Source organism: Bos mutus, chromosome 22, assembly GCF_027580195.1.
Source record: "Bos mutus isolate GX-2022 chromosome 22, NWIPB_WYAK_1.1, whole genome shotgun sequence".
In the NCBI taxonomy this organism is placed as follows: Eukaryota; Metazoa; Chordata; class Mammalia; order Artiodactyla; family Bovidae; genus Bos; species Bos mutus.
In genome coordinates this window covers 67,591,474-67,615,500 of record NC_091638.1, presented here as the reverse complement: position 1 = coordinate 67,615,500, position 24,027 = coordinate 67,591,474, and the positions used below count along the sequence as shown (strand labels likewise).

The 24,027-nt window shown below is 44.4% G+C and overlaps 2 protein-coding genes across 2 annotated transcripts in view; one reads left to right on the top strand and one right to left on the bottom strand.

The window, feature by feature from the left end:
- Window positions 1-175: 175 nt before the first annotated feature.
- PACS1 (phosphofurin acidic cluster sorting protein 1) overlaps window positions 176-24,027 on the top strand; it is a 149,931-nt gene continuing 126,079 nt past the window's right edge. The window contains exon 1 of the mRNA XM_070360108.1: window positions 176-676. Coding sequence (XP_070216209.1) covers window positions 324-676 — 353 coding nt within the window. The 5' untranslated portion in view covers window positions 176-323. The remainder of the gene's footprint in view (window positions 677-24,027) is intronic.
- LOC102273228 (large ribosomal subunit protein uL23) lies at window positions 21,302-21,838 on the bottom strand. The gene is given in 2 exon segments (XM_070358947.1): window positions 21,302-21,730; window positions 21,732-21,838. Coding segments are annotated over 2 exon segments (474 nt in total). The 5' UTR covers window positions 21,830-21,838; the 3' UTR covers window positions 21,302-21,354.

The following is a 24,027-nucleotide window of genomic DNA, read 5'->3' as shown; positions in this document are numbered from 1 at the left end:
AGCGAGGGGCGCGCGCGCCCGAGCGCGGCCCCGCCCCCGGGCGCTGGGTGGGGCGGCCGCGGGCCGGGGCTCCCCGCCCCCTCCCCGGACACGCCCACCCAGTGTCTCGGCGGCGCGAGCCGCAACAGGCAGCGGCGGGCGAGCGCGAGGACCGCGCGCCGCGAGGCCTCGCGCGTGCGTGCAGCTCGCGCTCGCGCGCTCGAGCGGGCGGGCTGAGCAGACGAATCGAGCCCCCGCCGCCGCCGCGGGAGAAGCCTGGGCGGTCCTCGCGGCCGTCGCCTCGATCCCCGTAACCCCCGCGCCTCCCCGCCCCCGGCCGGGCCATGGCGGAACGCGGAGGGCCGGGCGGTGGTCCCGGAGGCGCCGGGGGCGGCAGCGGCCAGCGGGGCTCCGGGGTCGCCCAATCCCCGCCGCAGCCGCCGCCGCAGCAGCAGCAGCCGCCGCCGCAGCAGCCGACGCCCCCCAAGCTGGCCCAGGCCACCTCGTCGTCCTCGTCCACCTCGGCGGCGGCCGCCTCGTCCTCGTCCTCGTCCACCTCCACCTCCATGGCCGTCGCGGTGGCCTCGGGCTCCGCGACTCCCGGCGGCCCGGGGCCAGGCCGCACCCCCGCCCCCGTGCAGATGAACCTGTACGCCACCTGGGAGGTGGACCGGAGCTCGTCCAGCTGCGTGCCCAGGTGAGCGGCGGGCGGGGGGCGACCAGGCCCTCGGGGACCGCCCAGCCGGGGCTGTGACAGGCCCCCGCCTTCCTATTCCTCCCCGTCCCGTCGGCCAAGGGGGGCGCCCCGGCCCTGGATTCCCCCTCGGCTGCCTCGCTGCGTCCCTGCCCAGCCTCCTGGGGACTCCTCCCGAGGGGACCCCGCCCTCCTCTGGCATGCCCGCCTTCGGTCTCGGGCCGGGACCACCCTCTTGCCCTCCCAGAGCGGGGCCCACTGCATTCTCTGCCCTGGGCCTTCTGACAGAATCCGGCCTTCCTGTCCGTTTCCCCGTGAAAGTCACAGACTTTTTTCCCTGCCTCGCCAGCGCCCGTGGGCTGTACCTGTGTTACATGGATGTGGTGTAGATCTCTCTAGATATTATTGTTTCCCAATATACTTGGCATGTGCCAAACTTGGTTGTCATCTTCTGCCAGGTAAAGCCCATATGGTAACCCTTAGGGCTTCTAGTTTGTGTTCAAAACACACGTCCATTTGTACTCCAAATACACACATTCTGTCTGGGCTTTTATGGTCTTGGAAAAGTCCTATTTACTGTGTTTTCAAGTGTATTTTTCATCCTCTCCTCCGCACCCCCAGTAACCGGTCACATATTCTCCTAGCCCTGCAGGGCCACATGTTCCTAACTGCAATCTATTCCTCTGTCTGTTGGAACCATGGGGACTTTCCATTGGTAAAATGTACCTGAGTTGGGCTGTTTTCTGTTTCTGTATGGACAAGGCAGTCTTCTCACGCACTTTGGGGACAGTGTGCAGTGTCTCATAGTTTACCCCTTGACTAGACACTGTGGAGTTGGTTTCACCCAGGAAGCCCAGAGAAGTGCCTGAAGGTGGTATTTTTTCCTGTCACCTCTAAACCGAGTTGATTCTGCTGTCTTGGAGTGTGACTTGCTCCTCACTCTGGAAGCCCCATCTTGGGCAGATGGACATGTAAGTGGGGGTTAGGGAGCATGGCTTGGTTACATCTTCAACTCTCATTTTTCTCCAGCCCCCTTCTATTTTGAATTGTTTCATGCATACAAAATGATGTATGTCCTAGAGAGGACTTTAAAATAAAAAAAATGACAAGAAGCACATCTCTGTCCTTGACTCAGCTTGAGAAAGAGCATTAGAGTTGCGTTGGAGCCCTGGGTGCCTCTTCCCAGCCACGTCCCCTGCTTCCCCCTACAAAGGTAAACATTATTCTGAATTGTGTGTCCCTCATTTCCCGGTCTTTTAAAATTAGTTTTACTACGTATGTGCGTCTCTAGACAATGTTTTTTCGTTGTGAATGTTTTGGGAAGTTTATATAAATGCTCTCATAATGTATGTGTTCTGTGACCTATTTGTGTGTGTGTGTGTGTGTGTGTGAGTGTGTGAACTCAACATTGTTTGTGAGAATCATCGATGCTGTATGGTAACTCGAAACATTTTCCCTAAGGGGTAAGAATTTCACAGTACGAATATACCGTAAATCTCCTTTTGATGAACATTTGGTTGTTTCCTGTTTGTTAACACGAACAGTAATGCTATAAATATTTTTGTCCAGGACTCTTGGCGCTTCTTGCAAAAGTTTCTTTAGGATGTCTTTGTGTGTAGGGGTGGAGTTGCGGTTGGAAGGATATACATCTGGAATGTTTTTAGATAATGCTGGATTGTTTTCCATCAGCCCCCCTCTGCTCTTGGTGTCCCTGTGTTTCAGCATTCGCTTCACTGATTTTACTTTCTTTTTTCTCTGTCCTTTCTTCAGGGCAGTCGCGAGCCACACCAGATTGCTTTGGTTTGGCCAACACCCTAACACACACCAGACTCAACTAGGAGTTCAGTATGTGGTGGCTTACCCCTCCTGGTCCTAAGCAGGCCTGCCTTTCTCTTTCTGTGCAGGCCCATCTATAGCTGAAATAGCCTCATCTACTTCTTTCAAATACACGAGCACTGAGTCCCTTCCTCCCTGGGTCCATTGTGAGTAATTCAGGCTTGCCTGTCCTTCCTTCACATCTATCACTACGTTTGGTGACATTTGGACAGCTGCCTTCTCTAGCTTGTTAGATTGAAAAGGCATAAGCTTACTGACAAGAAGCTGCTCTGCCAGCAAGGAGGATAAATAAAATCACCGATGGCTGTTGATTTCCAGTCTGTCCCTATTGGTCACCGAGAGGTCCAGAGAATAAATTTTTCGCCCAAGAAACGGCTAGGCATCCTGATGAAATCAGGAATTATTATGTTGGTGTGGTGTGAGAGCCTCAGGCTGGCTTGTTGCTGTCACCTGCAGGGAGCATGCAGTCATGTCATGTCTACTAAGCAATGCTTGGGACTGTCAGCTGTCCTGCTCTGACTTTGTTTTTCACTCGTCACCCTTGTGCCTCCCAGCTCCTGGTGGAACACTTGTGCTCTTTGGAGCGTGTTGTTTTATCTGCAGGATGGAAAATAACACCCTGTGGGGAGAAAATGGCCTGCTCTTGGCCCTCCCCGTTATTAGAGCCATCCAGTTAGTTTGAGGTCCCTTGGTATACTTGTTCACGTTGTTGAGGGTGTATTGGCAGTCTGCACTCTGTATTTCACCTTGAATTAACATTCTCATCTCGTGAAGCTCAATGAGACATAAACATGTGATTTATGTGCACTTGAGAAATGTCAGTGTGATTGTATGATCCAAGGTTAGGTATGTATGAAATGTCATGGGATTCAGTCTTGTGAAAACGTCATCCTCTGCCTGGTGTGGAGAAGAGAGTTGAAAAGCTGAGCGCAGGGAATGTCATGCTCCTTTTCTTGATCCCTGTAGAAATATAATGTACTTTTGGGGAAGGAAAAAAAAAGCTTTCCCTTTATTAGATGTTTAAATAAAATTGTTTGTCAAGTAGGTGCTTTGACTAAACAGCTACTAAATTCTTTCAGAATCCACAGTATTTTTTTTCATGAATGAAGAGCATATCTGTAGTTGGCTTTAAAAATAACTAAAGCTGTTCTATTCATTATCATTTTTTATCAGTATTTTTTATAATAAAAAGATGTTTTTTCCAAAAAAAAAAGCAGTAGATTTTTATTCTTCTCACCTGGAATTTCAAAATTTTCACTGAAATATAGTTGATGGGCAATGTTATGTTAGTTTCAGATGTACTGCATGGTGATTTGACATTTGCATACATTACAAAATGATCGTCGTACGTCAGTAACCATCTGTCCCCATACAAACTTACTGCAGTGGTACTGACCATGTTTCTTATGTTGTATATGACTTCTCTGTGGCTTAAAATAAAAAGATTAATACATATCCATGATTAGAAAATTCAAGCAGTACAGAAAGATGAAAATTGTAAAGGAAAGCCCCTATGTCTGTTCTTACTCCCCAGAGGTAATCATTGTGAAATATAATTGGCTGTTAAGATTCTGGACTTCCCTGATGGCTCAGTGGCAAAGAATCCGCCTGCCAGTGCAGGAGACTTGGGTTCGATCCTTGCATCAGAAAGATCCCCTGGAGAAGGAAATGGCAACCCAGTGTTCTTGCTGGGAAATCCCTTGGACAGAGGAGCCTGGCAGGCTACAGTCCATGGAGTCGTAAAGCGTTGGATATGACTTAGTGATTAAAGAACAACAATCAGTGGGGAGGTCAGTTATAACAGTTCCTTTATGAAATTCACAGCTTTTAAAGTCGGCACCACTTCACACTTAGCATCATCTTCGGCACCAGGTGGCAAGTAGCTTGATGTCACAAGAAGGGTTTTAGCGTCTCATTGATCCCTTCTCTATGCTGTTTGTATGGTGACGTTTCCCCTCATGTTCTTTCCTCTTTTTGAGTTGTGTAAGTAGAGACAGAAAGATGATTAAATTTCATAAGTGTACTGAATTCTTTCTGTAGTGTCAAACTGACTGAGGGGACAACATGTGCTCTGCTGTATCACTCAGGAACTGTATCACATTTGTCTTTGAGCCCAGAGCATATTTGCATATTCTTATCTGTATGTATGCTTAGGGAAGGAGCTCAGTGGTTATCAGTCACTTCTCGTTTAGACCACATTTAGAAAAAAAAGGATGTGACCATGGCCGAGTTGGCGTCACTGGCCAACTTGCAGTAGAAGTGTTGATTTCATGAAGGCCCTTGAGGCCAGTTGCCCCTCTAAGCATGAAAGCTCTAGGCAAGCCAGGATATACTGCTGCTGTTCTTCCTGTGTGCTGGGGCAAATTCTCCAATGCCTTGGTGTTTTGATCTGTTGATTGGTAATACTTTTACTTACTCTCCATTTTAATATGTGGGTGAAATAAATGTAAAATAAGAATAGGGTCTTCGCTGGTGATCTAGGGGTTATGACAGCACACCTCCCCTACAGGGGGCATGAATTCGATCCCTGGTGGGGGAACTCATGGTTCCCACATGGCTCCCACATGGTTCGTGGTATGGCTGAAAAATAGAGAAAAAGAAAAAGAAACAGTTGATAAAATAGAGCCTATAGGTCTACAGGAGAAAGTACTTCTTAAATGATAGATATAAACTAAATGTAATTGATCAAAGAGAGACCTGGTGAAATTTCTATTATTTCCCTAGCACTGAAAGTCTGAAAAGTGTATCTGTACCTTAGAAGATTTGAATTTCACATTGTGAGTGTTGTAATACAATAGCCTCTCTATCGCGGTAATATTATCCACCGTCCCTGCGGAAGCTCAGATTCCTTAAGTCAGAGACAGAATGACTTTCACAGAGTCCGTTTTACATGTATTGATTTACAGATCTTTTGGACACATGAGTGGTTATGTGATTTCCTTTTAAACTAGATTTCCAGTTTCTTAGCTGAGCCAATAAGCTGCTGCTGTTCTTACTTCTGGTACCATCTCTGTGTGCATGAGGAAGGTGCCAGCCAGAAAGTGCTGGGGCTGTGTGTTTTTACTGCTTCATTCCTAGAGGCTTGTCCTGTTTTGGCCTGGACTGGAAGGCTCAGTAGGTCCTCTGAAATTTGCAGTCAACTTGGCTTGAATCTGTGGTGTCACATTCTGGGAGCACTTTGAGAAAACAAGGAAGCTGTGGGAATGATGGCAAGAGTTGGGTCTTCTTCCATTGTGAGTTTGGAGTGGTATTAAGGGCTCTGGAGAAAGGACAGGAGCTTGAAGTTGGCCATGGGGCTGGCCTTGAGCAAGGTGGTTGGGTTCTAGACTGGCGAGCCCTGACAGAATCCTCCCTTCTTTAGGCCGAGTTAGAGGAATAACCAGCAAAACTTGGGAGGATTTTAGAGAAGCAACGTGTGTGCCCGGGCGCCACCTCTGCATTCATTCACAGGGCAGCGATCTGATGAGAAAGCCTGCTGGACCTGCTTTCCCTTTTATGTTATTACAAACTGGAGAAGAGCTGTAGTCACAGCTCAGGGAGCCACTTAGGCAGACCGGTGCCTGGCCTCTGCCTTGGGTAGTGCCATGGAGAAGGCCAGTCAGTGATGATGTATTATTGCTTAGCTTTTACATCTTCCAGAAGACAGTTACTTAAAACATTTCGTTTGACATTCAATTATGTCTTAAGATCATAGGCTGTTTTCTCTTTAAAGCTGTGCTGTTCAATACAGCTAGCCAACTAGCCACGTGTGGCTACTTAATATTAATTGAAATTGAGTGAAATTTAAAATCCTCTTCCTTCGTTGTACTGCCCACATTGCGTGTCATAGCAGTCACCTGTGGCTGGTGGCTGCCATATTTATGGTCTCTCCTTGTTTGTTTAATTAGACTGAGTCCTCAGTCTGTCCTCTTCAAGTTATTTTAAAATGTCCCTTTTCTTCTCTCTTCCAAGGACCCATTAGTTTTCTTTTGTTAGTTTCCCCTCTTTAAACGTTTTTACCTTCTACTCAGCTTGCTTCCTCCTGGAGAGAATTTGCTTCCTGATGCTTCCTTGTCCATTTGTTTCTCACAATTTTAGGTCTTAGTCAATATCTACAGAGAAGACTGTCTGGAGGCATTAACTCCAGAATGGTTTTTAGTTGGTAGGATTATGTGTGATACTAATTTCTGTGCTTGTATATTTTTTGGTGATTTCCAGACTTTCTGTAATAAACACATATTACAGAAAAGACCAGTAAATGTTGTTTTAAAAATAGATGTTTAGGGACTTGCCTGGTGGTCCAGTGGCTAAGACTTGGAGCTCCCAATGCAGGGAGCCTGGGTTTGATCCCTGGTCGGGGATCTAGATCCCACATGCTGCAACTAAAATCCACTGCAGCCAAATGAATAAATACTTTAAATATTTTTAAAATAAATAAATATCTAAAGATACGTGTCAACTGTACTCAGTTGTACACGTATGTCAAAGGAGGGAAACTTACACATTTTATATCACAATAAAGCTGTGAAAAAAAGGTTGGATAGTTGAGGCATGGTGGTGGGGGCTGAGATTCCACTCTACTCCTCACCCTCCTTTCTTGGTTCTAGAGTTGCTTGTTCATCTTTATTGATAACAAAAATGGTGGCTGGAGAGCACTTTGCCCTCTGCCCTCTTTGTGGTGATGGGTGGCGAGGCACAGGTGAGGAGGGGGCACTGATATTGGAGTTGAGTGACAGCTTTGCCAATTTTTCTGCCCCCAAGTACTGTTCTTCCTCTTCCCCCCTTAAAAGTAATGATGCTCCACACCTCCCGGATGAACCTGTGTTTCATTCATCCATTCAGCACTTTCAGTTCTGTAAGGAGAGGCACTTGTAGCATCCAGAGATGATGTTGGCAGAAGTTTTTTTAAAACTATAACGTACCTCTTAGAAATTACACTGTGAGATCAGGTAATAGACAGAGTCCGTTCTCTCCTAGCGTGAGCATTCTAGTGGGGGGAGACAGGTAGTAAACATGTCCAGTGTGAGTGCTCTACCCTGGATTTTTTTTAGTGACCCAGTGCGGATATAGGTGGGCGGGGATATAGGTGGGTGTGAAAGGAGTGATGTTTTAAAACTTGGTCCCTTGGAGAAGGAAATGGCAACCCACTCCAATATCCTTGCCTGGAAAATCTCATGGACAGAGGAGCCTGGTGGACTGAAGTCCAAGGCATCCTTGTTAAAAAAAATTAAATAAAACTTGGTCCCTGTTACAGTGTCTGCTCCTCTCTTAGTCTGCCACCTCCTGTGGATAGCAGTCTGCCTCTCAGAGCCTTGTTCTGAGCAAGATCCCCCCTGCCGCCCAGCTAACAGTTTGGATGTGCTAAGTGGAATCTTAATTGTCCCTGAGGAAAGTTAGCCTGGTTATTGTTCTTAGATGTAGGAAAGTGTTTTTTCTTTACCGTTTTTCTCCAAAACTCTGTGTGTCTGTCTGTGTATGTATCTGGCTTTGAGCTTCCTTTTGTTCCTCTTGTTACAAGTGAGACAGAGATTCTTTGTAGTGGTTTAAATAGTTTAGAGAAACACAAAAGGCTTAGGACATCAGTTGTCATTTATTTGGTCCCTCCTCACGGACCTTTTCCTCTCTGTTGTTTGAAAACACCAAATGGCTTCAGGGGTTAGATTGTAGCCTTTTCTTCCCCTGTCTCTGATTTCCAGTGCCCAGAAAGCACATCTAGTGTCCTTGTTTGTAAATTTCCCCGTCCTCTGCCACCCTGGTCTCCTCCCAGAAGGTAATCACTAGCCGCAGTTCAAAGCGATATTTTAAAATGAAAATCAGATCATGTCACTCTCCTGTTCATACTCTCCCCAGTTCATTCATTTAACAGATGCTTGTGGACCAGCCAGTATGTGCCACAAGCAAAATCCTTTATCTCATAAAGTGTACAATCTGCTGGGCAAAGATAAGTTTATTGTTTAGTTGCTAAGTCCTGTCTGACTGCGACCCCATGGTCTGTAGCCTCTGTCCAAGGGATTTCCCAGATAAGAATACTGGAGCGGGTTGCCATTTCCTTCTCCAGGAGATCTCAACCCAGGGATCGAACCTGCCTCTCGTGCATTGGCAGGTAGATTCTTTATCACTGAGTCACTGGTGAAGATAAGACACGCAATCAAGTAACTTGTCATCACACATAGAGTAAAAGCCTTCTTCTGACTTTGGAGATACTTCCTGGAGGGGTCCTTCCCATGGCTTCGACCTCATCTCCACCATGCTGCCCATGATCACCTGGCTCCACAGGCTGGGCCCCGGCATGGTCGCCCTGCCTCAGGGCTTTTGCACTTGCTGTTCCCTCTGCCTGGATGCCCTGTCCCCCGATCATCGTGTGACTGGCTCCTGGGTATCAGGTTTCAGCTGACCCGCTACTTGGAAAGCTGCCCCACCTGCCCGGTCCGTCCTGGGAGTTTAGAAATCTTCACAGCAGCTAGCGCCATCTGAAACAATCCTGTCTGTTTACATAGTCATTTTATAGGCGCTTGATAAATGTGTTTGTCAATGAACAGTGCCTGTTTATTTGTAAAGTTCATTGAGTGAAAGTCTCTCCTACATGGTTCTTGCATTCAACAAATATTTGTTGAGTGTTTCTATGTGCCAGGCACTGCTCCAGGGGCTGGGGAACCAGCAGCAAGCAGGTTGATGAAGTCCATTCTCTCTTAAAGTGAACGTCCCAGTGGAGGGAGACAGGTAATAAACCGGTAAGTAGATCCAGAGTGAACAGGCAGGTGGTGGGTGGTGCTATGATGAGAAAGCGGCGTGGGGACTGGAGAGGGTTGGGCAGTGTGATTGGGAAGGCCTCTGGTGAGGAGGTGTTTAGGCTGCTGCCCAGGTGAAGGGAAGCAGACTGCTAAGCCTTTGCTGTGTGCGTGGTAACCGTCAACTCCCCAGGAAGGGAAATCGAGGCCCAGGGAGGGGAAGGCATTTCTGTAGGGCTCCCCAGTTTAGAGGGAGGTGGAGCTGGGATTTGTCTCATGACTCAGGAACTGTTTCTCTGTTTAAACTTGGTGTTCCCTGAGCGCTCTCTGGCTCTCATGATTGATAATGTTTAATGCTTTGGACGCTGTAATGTTATCCCATTGACAGAGGGGCCTGGTGGACTACAGTCCATTGGGTCGCAGAGAGTCAGGCACAACTTAAGTGACTTAGCACGCACGCTGTGATGTTGGGATTACAGAATGCTGCTCTGTTACCAGACTGCAGACAGTGAGAGGCTTCATAGCATAGTGTCTGTAGGCGTCAGTGCTGGAGCCAGTTGTTGTCCAGTCACTCAGTCATGTCCGACTGTTTGCGACCCCATGGACTGCAGCACGCCAGGCTTCCCTGTCCATCACCAACCCCCAGAGCTTTCTCAAACTCATGTCCATTGAGTTGGTGATGCCATCTAGCCATCTCATCCTCTATTGTCCCCTTCTCCTCCCGCCTTCAATCAGGGTCTTTTCTAATGAGTCAGCTCTTCGCATCACATGGCCCAGCTATTGGCGCCAGTTAGCCAGGATTTTAATCCTGAATCTTGGTTTACTGTTTGAGTGACTTGGGCAAATTACTTAACCTCTCTAATGCTGCATTTTTCTCATCTGTAAAATGAGCATAATAATTCCCCTACCATTCATGTATTATGAGGATTAAGGGAGATTAATACAAGTTAATTGCTTTTGTGGCACATAGAAAACACTTAATATTACTGTTACTCTTGCTGTCTTTATTGCCAGCCTGGCTTCTCTGTCTCTCCTCGATATCCCTCCCAAAACTGATTTCTGTCTAGAATCAGGGCTACCTTGTTTATATTCCGATTTCCTCCCGGGGACCATTATAAGGTCTTGGGTTCACTGTAGACACAGATCCTGCCAAACCCCAAGCTTAATAGACTAGAAAGTCAAAGGAAAATATTTTGGTTCTCTGAAGCAGTGACTGCGCCGGGATCCTGTTTCTACATCCTGCCAGCTTATATGAACGGAAGAGATGGTTCAGGCCCCGCCTGCAAACCACAACTTTGTTTTGAGCCAGCTCGACTTGACAGCTTCCCTATTCTACCTGCTGACTTCTTTAGCTCTGCTTTGGCAGCCAGAAGAGCAACTAAACCGGTTTACAGCTAGCCATTTATCACCAATAAAAGCTGAGTGACTCCTAGGAAAATGAGGATTTAAGCAGAGTTGGTCTTTTTCACTTTTCCTTTTTGTGTCTCAGACTGTAGAAAAACTGTATCCTCCTTTTATAGGAAAACCTGGTAATACATTTAAGGTCTATCCTGAAGCGCTTGGATCTTTGTAGACGTGTCAGTTTCTTCTGTAATAAGCACCAAGACTTTATTTTCCCATTTTGGTTATAAACCTAAAAATATATTTACATGTTTCTGGTTCTTCCTTGAGAATGTATAAAACACAGGCTAACCTCTTCTCCCATGTGGATCATCAGGATGAATGAGACCCTCATGGGCTTGAAATGAAGAGTGTGGACTGGCGCATGGTGCATAACTATTTTTAAAGTGACGTGTTTGCTTTTTTAGTTTTGTTTTTGCCTTCGTTTCTCCCTGTTGCTATTGATATGCCTTCTTTCTGCTTTGTTGGTTCTGATATTCTATGAACTGAAGAACCAGTCAGTCAGTATGTTAGGGAGGAATGGGCTCTGAGTATGAGACTAAGAGTAACAGGGAGTATAACCTGAGAGCCTTAGACCCACAGTGGGGCTGTTTTGCTCACCTCCTGGTCCAGGTTGTGCTCGCCAGGCAGGCTTGCTGGTGAGTTGAGGGTAGGGATTTAATCTTCTCAAGTCTTAGGGAGTCAGAGACCCTATTGAAGATGTAGTTGGAGATACAAGTCACATTTTCCTTTGGGGTTGGACTACAAGTAAAGCCCTATATCTGGTGCTTAGTTAAATTTGTTTTGATTACCTCTTTTTTTGTCCTTGTTGACTTGTTATGCAGAGAAACAAAATAGTTGTAAAGTGTTTGAGCATCTCTGTTCATATAGTTGTGAAGTGTTTCAGCATCTCTGTTCACAGAAATCATTTTAACATCTTTGGGTAGCAGTAGTGAAACTGAGTGTGATGGTTGAGTATCTGTAGGCCTGATTTGTTAGTCATCATTTACTTTGTCTCTACAGGTAGGCTTTTGTTAGGTCAGCTCATATCCAATAGAATGTGGCAGCAGCATCTACCTGAAGTCTGTTGTTTAATAGAATTGTCTCCTTAAAAGTGAAATACGTGGATAGTCCACACAGCCTTCGGTCATCCCTGCCATGCATCGTTTTGGCTATGGATGAAAATGAATAAGCAGCGCTGGAAACCAGGGTCCTCTGGGAACATAAAAACTCTTGTGGCTATTAATGGATTTAATTGTATTTCCTTTCTGCCACCAAGATGTGCAATAACTTGTTTATGCCCTTATCTTTAATGAGGAAAATGGTTCATTAACCATATGCAAGAGCATTATCGCTTTGTTTTTATTACTTGTAGATAATCTCCTCCATCTTTCCTTTAAAAAAAAAAAACTTATTAAAAGGAGCAGCTGTAATGTTATTAAGCACTGCCCATTGATCTTTTTGGTTGACTTTTCTCTCCATGGAGGAAAAGGAAAGTGCCATCTCACTGGGGAAACAAAAGTTTGGGTTGGAAATGGGACAGGATCTAAGCTAGGCTTTGGCGTAGGATTAGTTTGGTGTGCTTTGGCCTTAGGCCAGTGGTGTGTTTACTTACATTCCTGGAGGGCCTCCTCAGGCAATTTCACTGATAACCGAGTGCCACTTAAGAGAACTGATTGAGTCCATTTAAGAGAATGTTTTATAGAAAAATGACTGGGATGGTGGCTCTATCTGGGTTTGGGTTTTGTTCTGTTTTGCTTTGTTTTCTTTGATGCTCATTCAGGTATTTCCTCCTATTCTTATATCTGGAGGAAAAAAGTCAGCAAGTTGCTCTAATCTCTTTAAAACCACGTGCCAGAAATGCTTTGGCTCTGGAGTCTGGTTTCTGATTTGGCTTTTCCTCACCATCAGGGTTTGGGTCTCTGTGGCTCCTCCTCTACCTATTAGTAACATCATTCAGTTGGTAGATAACACACAGACAGGAGATTTTATTTAGTCACCATTTTATTTATTTATTTTTTCTCTTTATTTGGCCATGCTGCGTGGCATGTGGAATCTTAATTTCCTGACCAGGGATCGAACCTGCGCTCTCTGCATTGGAAGTCTTAACCCCTGGATCACCAGGAAAGTCACGCCTTATCATTTTAGACACTGAGGAGAGAGCACTTAATGTATGTACGTGTGTTTGCTCAGTTGTGTCCGATTCTTTGCAACCCCGTGGAATTTTCCCAGCAAGAATACTACAGTGGGTAGCCATTACCCTCTCCAGGGGATCTTCCCGACCCAGGGATCAAACCCAAATCTTCTGCATTGGCAGGCAGATTCTTTACCATTGCGCCACCTGGGAAGAGCATTTAATAAAACAAATAAAATCCAGCTTTCCTGGGAGTTAGGCTTCCCTCATAGCTCAGTTGGTAAAGAATCTGCCTGCAATGCAGGAGACCCCGGTTTGATTCCTGGGTTGGGAAGATCCGCTGGAGAAGGGATAGACTACCCACTCCAGTATTCTTGGGCTTCCCTTGTGGCTCAACTGGTAAAGAATCCACCTGCAACGCGGGAGACCTGGGTTTGATCCCTGGGTTGGGAAGATCCGTTGGAGAAGGGAAAGGCTACCCACTCTGGTGTTCTGGCCTGGAGAATTCCATGGACTGTATTGTATAGTCCATGGAGTTGCAAAGAGTCGGACACGACTCAGCGACTTTCACTTTCACTTTCCTGGGAGTCACCTTCTCAGGGCAAAGTGGGCAGCAGACAATAAGCAAATGAGTGAGAAAATGATAGGGAATGTCAGATGGTGAAAATTAAAGCAGGAGAGGCTTAGATAAGTGAGGCAGAGAGTGTGTTATGAAATAAGGTGGTTTAGAAGACCCAGAGAGGGGGAGTAATGGTGTGCAGCACACACTAGGCAAGCCAGTGGAGGGAGCAGTAAGTACTGGTAGGTTCCAGGAACATCCAGGAGGCCCTCAGGCTGGAGGCAAGTGAACGAGGTGGAGAATAACAGGAGAGAGAGAGAGCGAAGGGACCAGATCTGGTAGGCCTTTGTAGGACTCTGGCTTTGACCTTGAGTGAGATGAGGAAGCCACTGGGATTTCAAGCCAGAGAAGAGACATGATGATGACTTACATATTAAAATAGCCACTGACCCCTGTGTGTAGGAGAGCCCTGCGTATAGAAGAAGAGCAAGGGCGAGAGCAGGGGCTCCTGTTAGGAGTATGGAAGTGATGTGCTAGGAGCTGACGTTGGCTCCAGGCAGGGTGGTAGAGAAGATAAGTCGTCGGATTCTGGGTATGGTCTTTTCAAGCCTAAAGGATTTGCATATTTGGGATATGACAGAAGAAAAGGATTCAAGGAATGACTTCAAGATTTCATTTAACTTCCTTGTGTCAGTTTTCTGTTTTTCACTAAAAGAAATAATAATTATTGTCATCTCTTTATCGTTAAATGACATGGTTTGAGAAGGAGATCTGGGTAACAGAACTCTTCAAAGCTCTTGAGGAACTTTGTTTCTCCATTTGCCCCTTGTGATTAATTGGGGGTAAATTTCCTTGGGGATTTACTGGGTGATGGAACAATCCATAGGTTGGTGACTGATTATGTTAAAAACCTAGATAAATTCTTTTTATGCCATAGGCCTTGGTGAAGCTGTTGGAGCAGTGGCGTCTCACTGTCCCTAATTATTCTGCTGCCATGTGAGTTTGGTCTGGGAGCTCTGCTCTGATCCTTACCTGCTTGATGATGTTTGATGAGAGAGAGAGAGCGCTACCATTAACAGCCACAGCACATACCTTTTGTCACTAATCCAGTGGAACTGAAAAGTAAAAAACATCTGGTTGTTCTTTCTTTCTTTCCTTTTTTTTTTTTAATGACTGGTTTTCTACAGCAGACAGCCTGTCTGTGCTTCCTAGGAGCTGCTCTCTAAGGAGGAATCCTGCTGCAGAATGATCTAATTTGTGTAATCTTGAAGGTGGAGCTATTTTTGAAAGAGAACAGAAAAATAATGGAAGCTTTTGCTTGCGAATGCCACACTGGATCTTGCTGACTTAAAAGGAAAAGGGCTCACGTAGATCTTGTAGTTTGAACTCCTGTTTCCCTCTTGTTCTGCTCACCATGTCTAGGTAATATTTATAATAGATACATTTAGGTAATTACTGTTGAAAATGGTAGCTGAGTTTTTCTTTTCTTTTTTTTTTTTTAAACGTTCTAGATAAGTACTTTACTTGTGATTTAGGTAATGTGAGTAGTATAAAAGAACAGTTATCAAATGCAAGAATTAGGATTCTCTTTACAGTTATTTGATGGTTTGCAACTGGTTCTCAACACTTCAGATTTTATGGCCTCTTTTCTATCCTGAAATGAAATTTCCCAGATAATAAGGTTTATCAACATGTGTACAGTGTCTTAACTGCAATATAAAGGAAACATACAAGGAAAGCTGTCCTGTAATACAGCAAGCATTTCTATATGTAGATTCTCCGGAGACATGGGTAAGTGTTCACCGCATGTTGGAAACCATTGCTGTCACCTGCTTGCACATGGGCTGTGGATGCGGCACCTGTATGTAGAGACTGATTCAGTGTACCCTGTGGGGGCCTCATGATACGTGGCTATATCACTGGTGACATGGTTTTCTAAAGTGGTGAATAAATCTTCATCAGATTCTACACAAAACAAAATACAGTCTTTATTTACAGTAGTTACATTGGTTACATTTCTGGAAAATTCAGTGTATATTGATTGGTGGAAAATTAGTGAAGCTTCTATGTAAAATCTATTTAAATCTTAGGCTTAGAACATTATAAACTGCTTTTTATTTTCATACGTGTATGTCTGGAGACACCAAAGGCAAATGTATTATGAAGCTAATGAAACTTAAGCTTCAAGGCCCTTTATGTGTGCGGGCTACTTCCATGGCCCTATACCTGACTAAAAAAACCTTTTTATTGAAAAAGTATAACGTATGGTAGTCCTTAGAAAAGAATACACATCATCAGTACAGTTGATGAGTTTTTACAAACTGAACATACCTGCAAAATTAGCACCCATTTCAGGAAACAACACATTACCAGCAGCCCAAAACACTACCTTGTCCGCCTCTGCCCGTACCAAAGATGACTAACATCCTAACTTGTAAACGCGTAAGTTAGTTCTGCCTGCTTTGGTTCACTCTTTTTTTTTTTTTTTACATGTTCCAAATGCTGCCACTTTTTGAAAAATTGGAGTGTAATTGCTTTGCAATGTTATATTACTTTATGCTGTACAACAAAGTGGATCGGCTGTATGTGTGCATGTATCCCCTCCCTCTTGGACCTTCTCCCCCCGACCCTGTCCCACTCCTCTAGGTCATCACAGCACCGAGCTGAGCTCCTTGTGTTATACACCAGGTTCCCACTAGCTATCTGTTTTAGACATGGTTCAGTTCAGTTCAGTCGCTCAGTCGTGTCCGACTCTTTGCGACCCCATGAATTGCAGCACGCCAGGCCTCCCTGTCCATCACCGACTCCCGGAGTTCACTCAAACTCACGTCCATCGAGTCGGTGATGCCATCCAGCCATCTCATCCTCTGTCGTCCCCTTCTCCTCCTGCCCCCAATCCCTCCCAGCGTCAGGGTCTTTTCCAGTGAGTCAACTCTTCGCATGAGGTGGCCAAAGTATTGGAGTTTCAGCTTTAGCATCATTCCTTCCAAAGAAATCCCAGGGCTCATCTCCTTTAGAATGGACTGGCTGGATCTCCTTGCAGTCCAAGGGACTCTCAAGGTCTTCTCCAACACCACGGTTCAGAAGTAGGGTAGGTATTAATATATCTCCTGATCTCCCCGGCGGTCCCTCCCTGTTCCCTTTCTCCCCTTGTGTCCACATGTCTGCATCTCTATTCCTGCCCTGGAAATAGGTTCATCCGCACCATTTTTTTAGATTCCACATATATGCATTAACATACAATACTTGTTTTTCTCTTTCTGACTTACTTCACTCTGTTTGATAGTCTCTGGGTCTATCGACATCTCTACAAGTGACCTAATTTCGTTCCTTTTTATGGCTGAGTAATATCCTGTTGTATATATGTACCACATCTTCTTTATCCATTCATCTGTCGATGGATATTTAGGTTGCTTCCACATCCTGGTTGTCGTAAATAATGCTGCAGTGAACATTGGAGTACATGTGTGTTTTTGGATTATGGTTTTCTCAGGGTATATGCCCAGCAGTGGGATTGCTGGATCATATGTATGGCTCTCCTGTTTTTAGTTTTTCAAGGAGCCTCCGTACTGTTCTCCATAGCAGCTGCACCAATTTATGTATCATGTCTTTTTTTGCTCACCATAATGTTTGTTTGCCTGTGGTTGCAGCTCATATATTTTTGTTGCTATATTGTATTCCATTGTTTGAATGTATCTCAAGTTATGTAATTACTGGGCTAGTCATGTGGGAGATGTCCCATGTCGTGTATAGGGCTACTGTGGCCATTCCTACCCATTTGCTGGAGGTGATAAGCACCCTCGTACAGTTTGTTTCATTTCTTTGGAGTAGATAACCAGGAGTGGAATTAATGGGCCGTGTGAGTTCCAGGTGGGCCACGTCTCCAGCATCAGTTGCTGTTGGCATTTCATTTTAGTTGTTCTGCTCTGGAAGTTGCCCCCATGGTGTTAATTTGCATTTCCCTGATGATGTTGAGAACCTTTTTCTAAGCTTTCCAACTGTCTGGTATCCTCTTTTATGAACTGTCTGTTCAGGTCATTCGCCCATTTTTTTATCGGGTTGTCTTTTTTATTGACTCGTAGGAGTTCTTTTTCTTACAAATATCTTCTCATACTCTGTGGGTTTCCTTTTTACTCTTTCAGTGGTTGTTTGGTGAACACAAGTTCTTAATCTTCAATCCGCCCAATTTATACATTTTCTCCTTTATATTTAGTGTCTTTGCTGCCCTATTTAAGAAATCTTTTTTTTTTTTTAATTTTTAGAATTTATCTATTCGTTTATTCTTGACTGTGCTTGGTCTTTGTGCTGCCCAGGCTTGTCTCTAGCTGTGGCAAGTGGGAGCTACTCTGTAGTTGTGATGCACAGGCTTCTCATCATGGCGGCTTCTTTGGTTGCAGAGCACGGACTCTAGGCATGCAGGCTTTGGTGGTTGCAGTTCCTGGGCTCTAGAGCACAGGCCCTTGCGACCCACAGGCTTAGTTGCTCCGAGGCAGGTGGGATCTTCCCGGACCAGAGGTCGAACCCATGTCTCCTATATTGGCAGGTGGATTCATTATTACTGAGGCACCAGGGAAGTCCCCTATTTAAGAAATCATAGTCCATTCAAGATCATGACGATATCCTCTAATATTTTCTTCTCAAGCTGTATTATTTTTCCTTTCACGTTTAGATCTACGGTTCATCTGAAATTGAGGTCTACGTGTGAAGTGAAGGGTTAAGATACATTCCTCCCACAGGGATCTTCCATGAACCTTCCACCGTTTATTTAAAAGATCATCTTTTCAATGGAAATGTTCTGTCTTGATTATGATGGTGCTTACACATTTGTCAAAACTCATGAAACTGTACTCTCGAAATGGGCGAAGCTTATTATATTAAAGTTGAAAATAAAACTAAACTGAAAAAGAGACCATCTTTTCCACTGTGTGTCACCTTGATTGTAAATTACGTGACAGCTCACGTGTGAGCCTATTTTTAGACTTTCCGTCTGTAGGGTCAGTCAGGTCGTGTATGCCTGTACCAGTGTCCCCGTCTCTGTTCCTCCATCCTCACAGTAGGCCTGTTACTGAGTGATGTAAGTCTTTAGCTGTGTGTTTCTTCATGATTGCCGTGACCGATTTTTGCTCTTTCTTCCCTTAAACGTTTTAGAATCAATTTTTCAATTTCCCTGAATTCTTTTTTTTTTTTTTTTTTTTTGAGAATTTTATTAGGATTGCATTGCTCTGTGGATTAATTTGGAGTGAACTGAAATCTTTAAAGTATTGGGTCTTCCAATCCATGGATGTGTCATGTCCTTCCATTCAAATATTTAGATCTCCTTCCATTGATTTTGCACTTTTAAGATAGAAGTATTGTAAATCTTTCATCTAGTCTAATGTATTTAATATTGTGAAATCTGAGCTCTAACTGTGATTTTGTGTGCTTTCCTTTAGAGGACCCTCCAGCTTGTATAAACTTTGGCCCTAGAAGACCTGGTTCTGCCCCTGGTTAGAACATTTCCACTTACATGAATGTCGGAAATTGTGTAGAAAGGTAGTCATTTCTTAACTGTGCAGGACTCAAAGGAATTGTGGGTCGGAGGAGGCCTGGTATTCTTGTTTTTTTCCACCACTGAATGTCAGTGGAGTCCTTAATCCCTGTGACAATCCAGAAGGCCCCTGGGGACATGTCACCACCATTATATTCCAGTTATGATAGTCCATGAAGTAAGTGGGTTTGACTTTTTTGTTTTAGGAAGAGACCTAAAATAAGCCAGCAATTTTAATGATGTCATCCCTAATCTAGACGTTAAAAATTAGCAAATGCTTAATCTTCACAGACTCCTATTTATATAGATAGACTGGTAGAGTGGATTGAACACTGGACTTGGAGCCAGAAGAGTTAAGTCCTGCCTTGAACAACAGCTGTGATTTGTTACTATTTGAGTCTCCATCTCATCAGAATGGGCAGAAGTAAAAATGACTGTCGAGCCGACTACCTAGGGGTGTTGGGAAGAACAGATGAGCAATCTGTAGATACCTTCTAAATCTTCGAGCACTGTGGAAAAGCCCTTGAGTTTGTCTGTGAGTTTGCTGCCTGGTTTTTGCTGGGGCTGTAGGCGTGATTACCAAGGTGAAGTCTCTTGAACAGTGTGAATCCGCCCAGTCTGGGGTTCTATGAGTGTGGTCACTTTAGAGATAACTTGTTTATGGAAAGTGGTGTTTGGTTTTTAAAAGGCGTGTGTTTATAGGAAGGCAGCAAGAATACTACTCTGCTGGGATTCCTATGTCTTAATTCTGGTTTTCAAAAAGAAAGTAAGCAAACCACTCACTTTGCATTTCCTTCGTCAGCTTACTGCTTAGAAATGCTGGGAGTATTCTGGTAGAATTTAAGCAAATTTTATGTTCCTCATTGAAAGTTTCCATGTGAATTTAGGTGATGCATTATTATAGTCAAATTTTCATGCATATTAATACACTATAACCCTGGGCTTCCAGCCAAAGGATTGAGAAATCCCTGGCCTGTTACTGGATGGAAAGGTGATAAGATTTTGGAATGTTGTGAGAGAAGAAGGATTCTATCTATGCAGTTTTAATAAGGAATAGACTTAATACTCGTATGATACTGAATTACAGTGTAATCTCCTCACTTCCCCCATGACCTTAAGTTTCTGTAGTTAGTATTGCCTCTGGAGTGCACCTTCTCATACACACAGGTGCTTGCTTTCTATTTATTTTTTTATGTATTTTGCCACACCTCGCAGCAGGCGGGATCTTAAGTTCCCTGACCAGCGATCGAACCCATGACCCCTGCAGTGGAAGCATGGGGTCTTAACCCCTGGACCGACCGCCAGAGAAGTCCTCAGATGCTCGTTTTAATTACATTTTGGTTTCACTTGAAGTTTCAGCATTTGATTATTTTCCAGTCTGGTTTTATTTTTTAACTCGTCCACTTCCCCTTACTAGTTTGTTTTCCCTAGTTGTCGTATTTATTTCTAGTCAAAGTTATGCACATATTTTAAGAGAGTCAAGCAGCTCTTAGGCTTCTTTCAAAAGCCGTCTTTGGCTATTATCTGGTGAATTCCAGATGTGGAAGATGGTTTAGCTTGTTCACCATCACCTCATTCTCCCAGTAAAATTGTAATTTTGGTCAGACGATTCTTCAGGGCTTGTGTTATTATGACTCTAGAAAGGAAAGTCACTGTTGTGCTTCGTCGCCAACTGTGATTTGCCTTTCCTGGCCAACGTTTCGATTTCCCAAGCATTCATAGTCATCTTTTTTAGGTTTGTTTGAGGACAGCTACTGTTAACTGGAAGCGTAATATGTACTGGGTGCTGCGCTAAGTGCTGTCCGAGTGCCGGTTCGTTCAATTGTCGGACAGGTGGAAGTGTGCAGAGGGTCAGGTAACTGGCTGAGGAGAGCGACATAGCCGGAGTTCAGACCCTGGCAGTCTGGCCCCAGAACCTATACTCTAAGCTACTGTGCTGCACTTTTTTCACTTTCTATTAATATGCACTTAAACATTTTTAAAAATCGAGTTAAAATTTGAATGTAGTGAATTGTACAGATCTTGGGGTTATACTTGGATGAGCTTTGACAAAAATATACATTCATGTAACCAGCACCTTAATCAAGAACGTCTGTATCACTTCCAGTCAGTCCCCACCTCTCATAGGCAATTACTGCTCTGGTTTATAGTGTCATAGATTATGTTTGCCTGTTCCTGAGTCTCATATAAGTGAAATCATAGACTACATATTCTTGTGTTAACCTTCTTTTTCCAGATGCATCCACATTGTGTGTTAGTGGTTCATTCTTTTTTATTACCAGGTAGTATTTCATTGAAGCAAATATTAGAATTTATTTATCTGTTCTTCTCCTGATGGAAAAATGTTTGCAGTAGTTTTTTTCTTTTTTTAAAAAATTTATTTATTTTTACTTATTTATTGGCTGCACCATGAAGCGTGTGGGATTTTCAATTCCCCAGCCAAGGATTGAACTCGTGCCCCCTGCATTGGAAGGCAGAGTCTTTTTTTTTTTTTATAGTGAAAACTTTTATATTTGGAATTAGCCAGCTGGACTCCGTTTAGATGATGCCAATTTTGTTGGCAACATCCAAAGCATCATAGTCAGGAGCCAGTCGAACATATGCCTTCTTCTCTCCATCAGGCCTGATCAGAGTATTGACCTTAGCCACGTCAATGTCATAGAGCTTCTTCACAGCCTGTTTAATTTGGTGCTTGTTGGCCTTGACATCCACAATGAATACCAGTGTGTTGTTGTCTTCTATTTTCTTCATGGCTGACTCGGTGGTGAGGGGGAATTTGATGATGGCATAGTGGTCAAGTTTGTTTCTCCTAGGGGCGCTCTTCCGAGGATATTTGGGCTGCCTCCTGAGCCGCAGTGTTTTGGGCCGCCGGAAGGTGGGTGACGTCCGGATCTTCTTTTTTTTGTGGCTGTGGACCTTTCAACACTGCTTTCTTGGCCTTCAAAGCCTTTGCTTTGGCTTCAGCTTTAGGAGGAGCAGGGGCTTCCTTCTTCGCCTTCGGCGCCATCTTCATGAAAAGGGGAAGGCAGAGTCTTAACCACTGGACCTCCAAAGAAGTCCCGGCAGATTTTGGCTTTTATTTATAAAGCTGCTGTGAATGTTTGTGTGTAGGTCTTTTGTGGAGTTACACTTTCCTTTCTTTGTGAGTAAATCCTTAGCAGTGGAATGGTTTATCCTTAACTTTATGAGAAACTGCTGGTTTATAAAAGGAAGTGGTCACTTAACATTCTCATTTACTGTGGCAGATTCTAAGGTGGCCCCATGATCCCTGTCCCCTGGTATTTATGCTTTAGTGTGACCCCTCCCTTTGAGAGTGGGTGGGATGTGTGACTTGCTCCTTCCTAATAGAAAATGACAGAGGTGATGGAATGGACGTGACTGTGTTACCTCATGGGCAGCTTCAAGTCCACAGGCAGCAGGAAATGTGACCCCCGGTTCAGGAACCCATGAAGAACTGAATGTTCTTCATTGCCAGCAAGCAGGTGAGCTTGGATACAGATCCTGCCCTGCTCAGGCCTCATGTGAGACCACAGACCCAGTGGGCATCTTGATTGGCACCTTGCAGAGGACTCAGCCCAGCCACACATGGGCTTCTATCCCACTGAAACTGTGAGATGTTAACGTGTCATTGTCAGCTGCCACATTTGAGGTCATATTGTTGTGCAGCGGTAGGTAACTCATACAAACAGTGTACAGAAGTTCCTGTTGCTCTACACTTCCACCAACATTTCATTTTGTCAGTCTTTTTTAATTTTAGCCATGCGAACAGATCTGAGATGTTCGCTCCTTGTGGTTTTAATTTGCATGACTAACTGGATTTCCCAGGTGGCTCAGTGGTAAAGAAACTGCCTGCCAATGAAGGAGACTTGGGTTCAATCCCTGGGTCTGGAAGATCCCCTAGAGAAGGAAATGGTAACCCACTCTAGTATTCTTGCCTGGAGAATTCCATGGGTAGAGAAGCCTGACAGGCTACAGTCCGTGGGGATCACAAAGAGCTGGACACAACTGAGCAACTAACAGTTAATTATATTTACATCTATGTTTCTATTTTACCACAATTTATTCTATGCTATTCTTATAAAAACAGAACAGCTTTCTCTAAATTAGTCTTTATGAGCCATTTGAGACTAAGTTATGTATATGATTCCCTCTTTTGCGAAACATTCCCCCGAATCACGTGCACTCCTAAATAATTACTGCATTCCCTCTTAGGCAGGTCATTAGCATCAATAAAACCCTCCTCTCCAGTCCACAGACCCTGCTCACATTTTGCCCGCTGCCCAGCAGCACCTCCTTTTGGTTTTGGCCCAGGATCCCATCATGGAACACGCATTGGGTCTAGTTGTCAGGTCTTTTCGTGTCCTCCACTCTGGGGTAACCCCTCCATTCTTTCTTGTCCTTCATGTCCTCAGCAGCTGTATGTTCAGGAGGATGATCTGCAAGCTGACTCTATTACTGTTACCTCGTGCCCGGTCTCAGGTCGTGATGCTTCGATGTTCTCAGTCCGTCCCATCATAGAGCACATGGTGTTAACTAGTCCCGTTACTGGTGATGTTAACCTTGATCATCTGGTCATGTTGGTGTTTGCGTGGCATCTCTGCTTTTTCTGCTTGTAAAGGCATTGTTTTTCTTTTTGTAACTGATGAGTATTTTGTGTGGAGACAGTTTAAGATCAGGTCAATATCCTGTTTTTCATCAGACTTCAAACTTACCAGCCTTAGTGTCTTGCCTGAATCAGCAACAACTGTGTGTTTGCCAAATGGTGTTTTTTTGTTTCCATTATTCCTTCTACATTTATAAACTGTTCTGTTGTAAGGGTAAACCTTTCTCCTCTCCTTCCTTCCTTCCTCCCTCCCTCCCTTGCTCTCTTTCTTCCTTTCAGTATAGACTAATGGATTTGTGATTTATTCATTGTGTTGTAATTTACTAGTATTATGATTTATTTTGATGCTCAGACTACCCCAGATTTGGTCAGTAAGAGCTGTTTCAGGCTGTTGCCCTTTTGTATGTCCTTTGTATTCTTTGAACACTTCTAATTTTTCTAGAACAAGATGTTCCATGCTTATCTTGTGTTTCCCCTGTCCTGGCCCAGGAATCAGCCATTTCTCTAAGGAGTCCTGGTTCTGTTAGTGGAGGTTGGCACTTAGAAACCAAGATCAGGAGTTTGTGGTGCTCACTGTTACAGGATGTCATTGCTTCTAGATCTGCTCA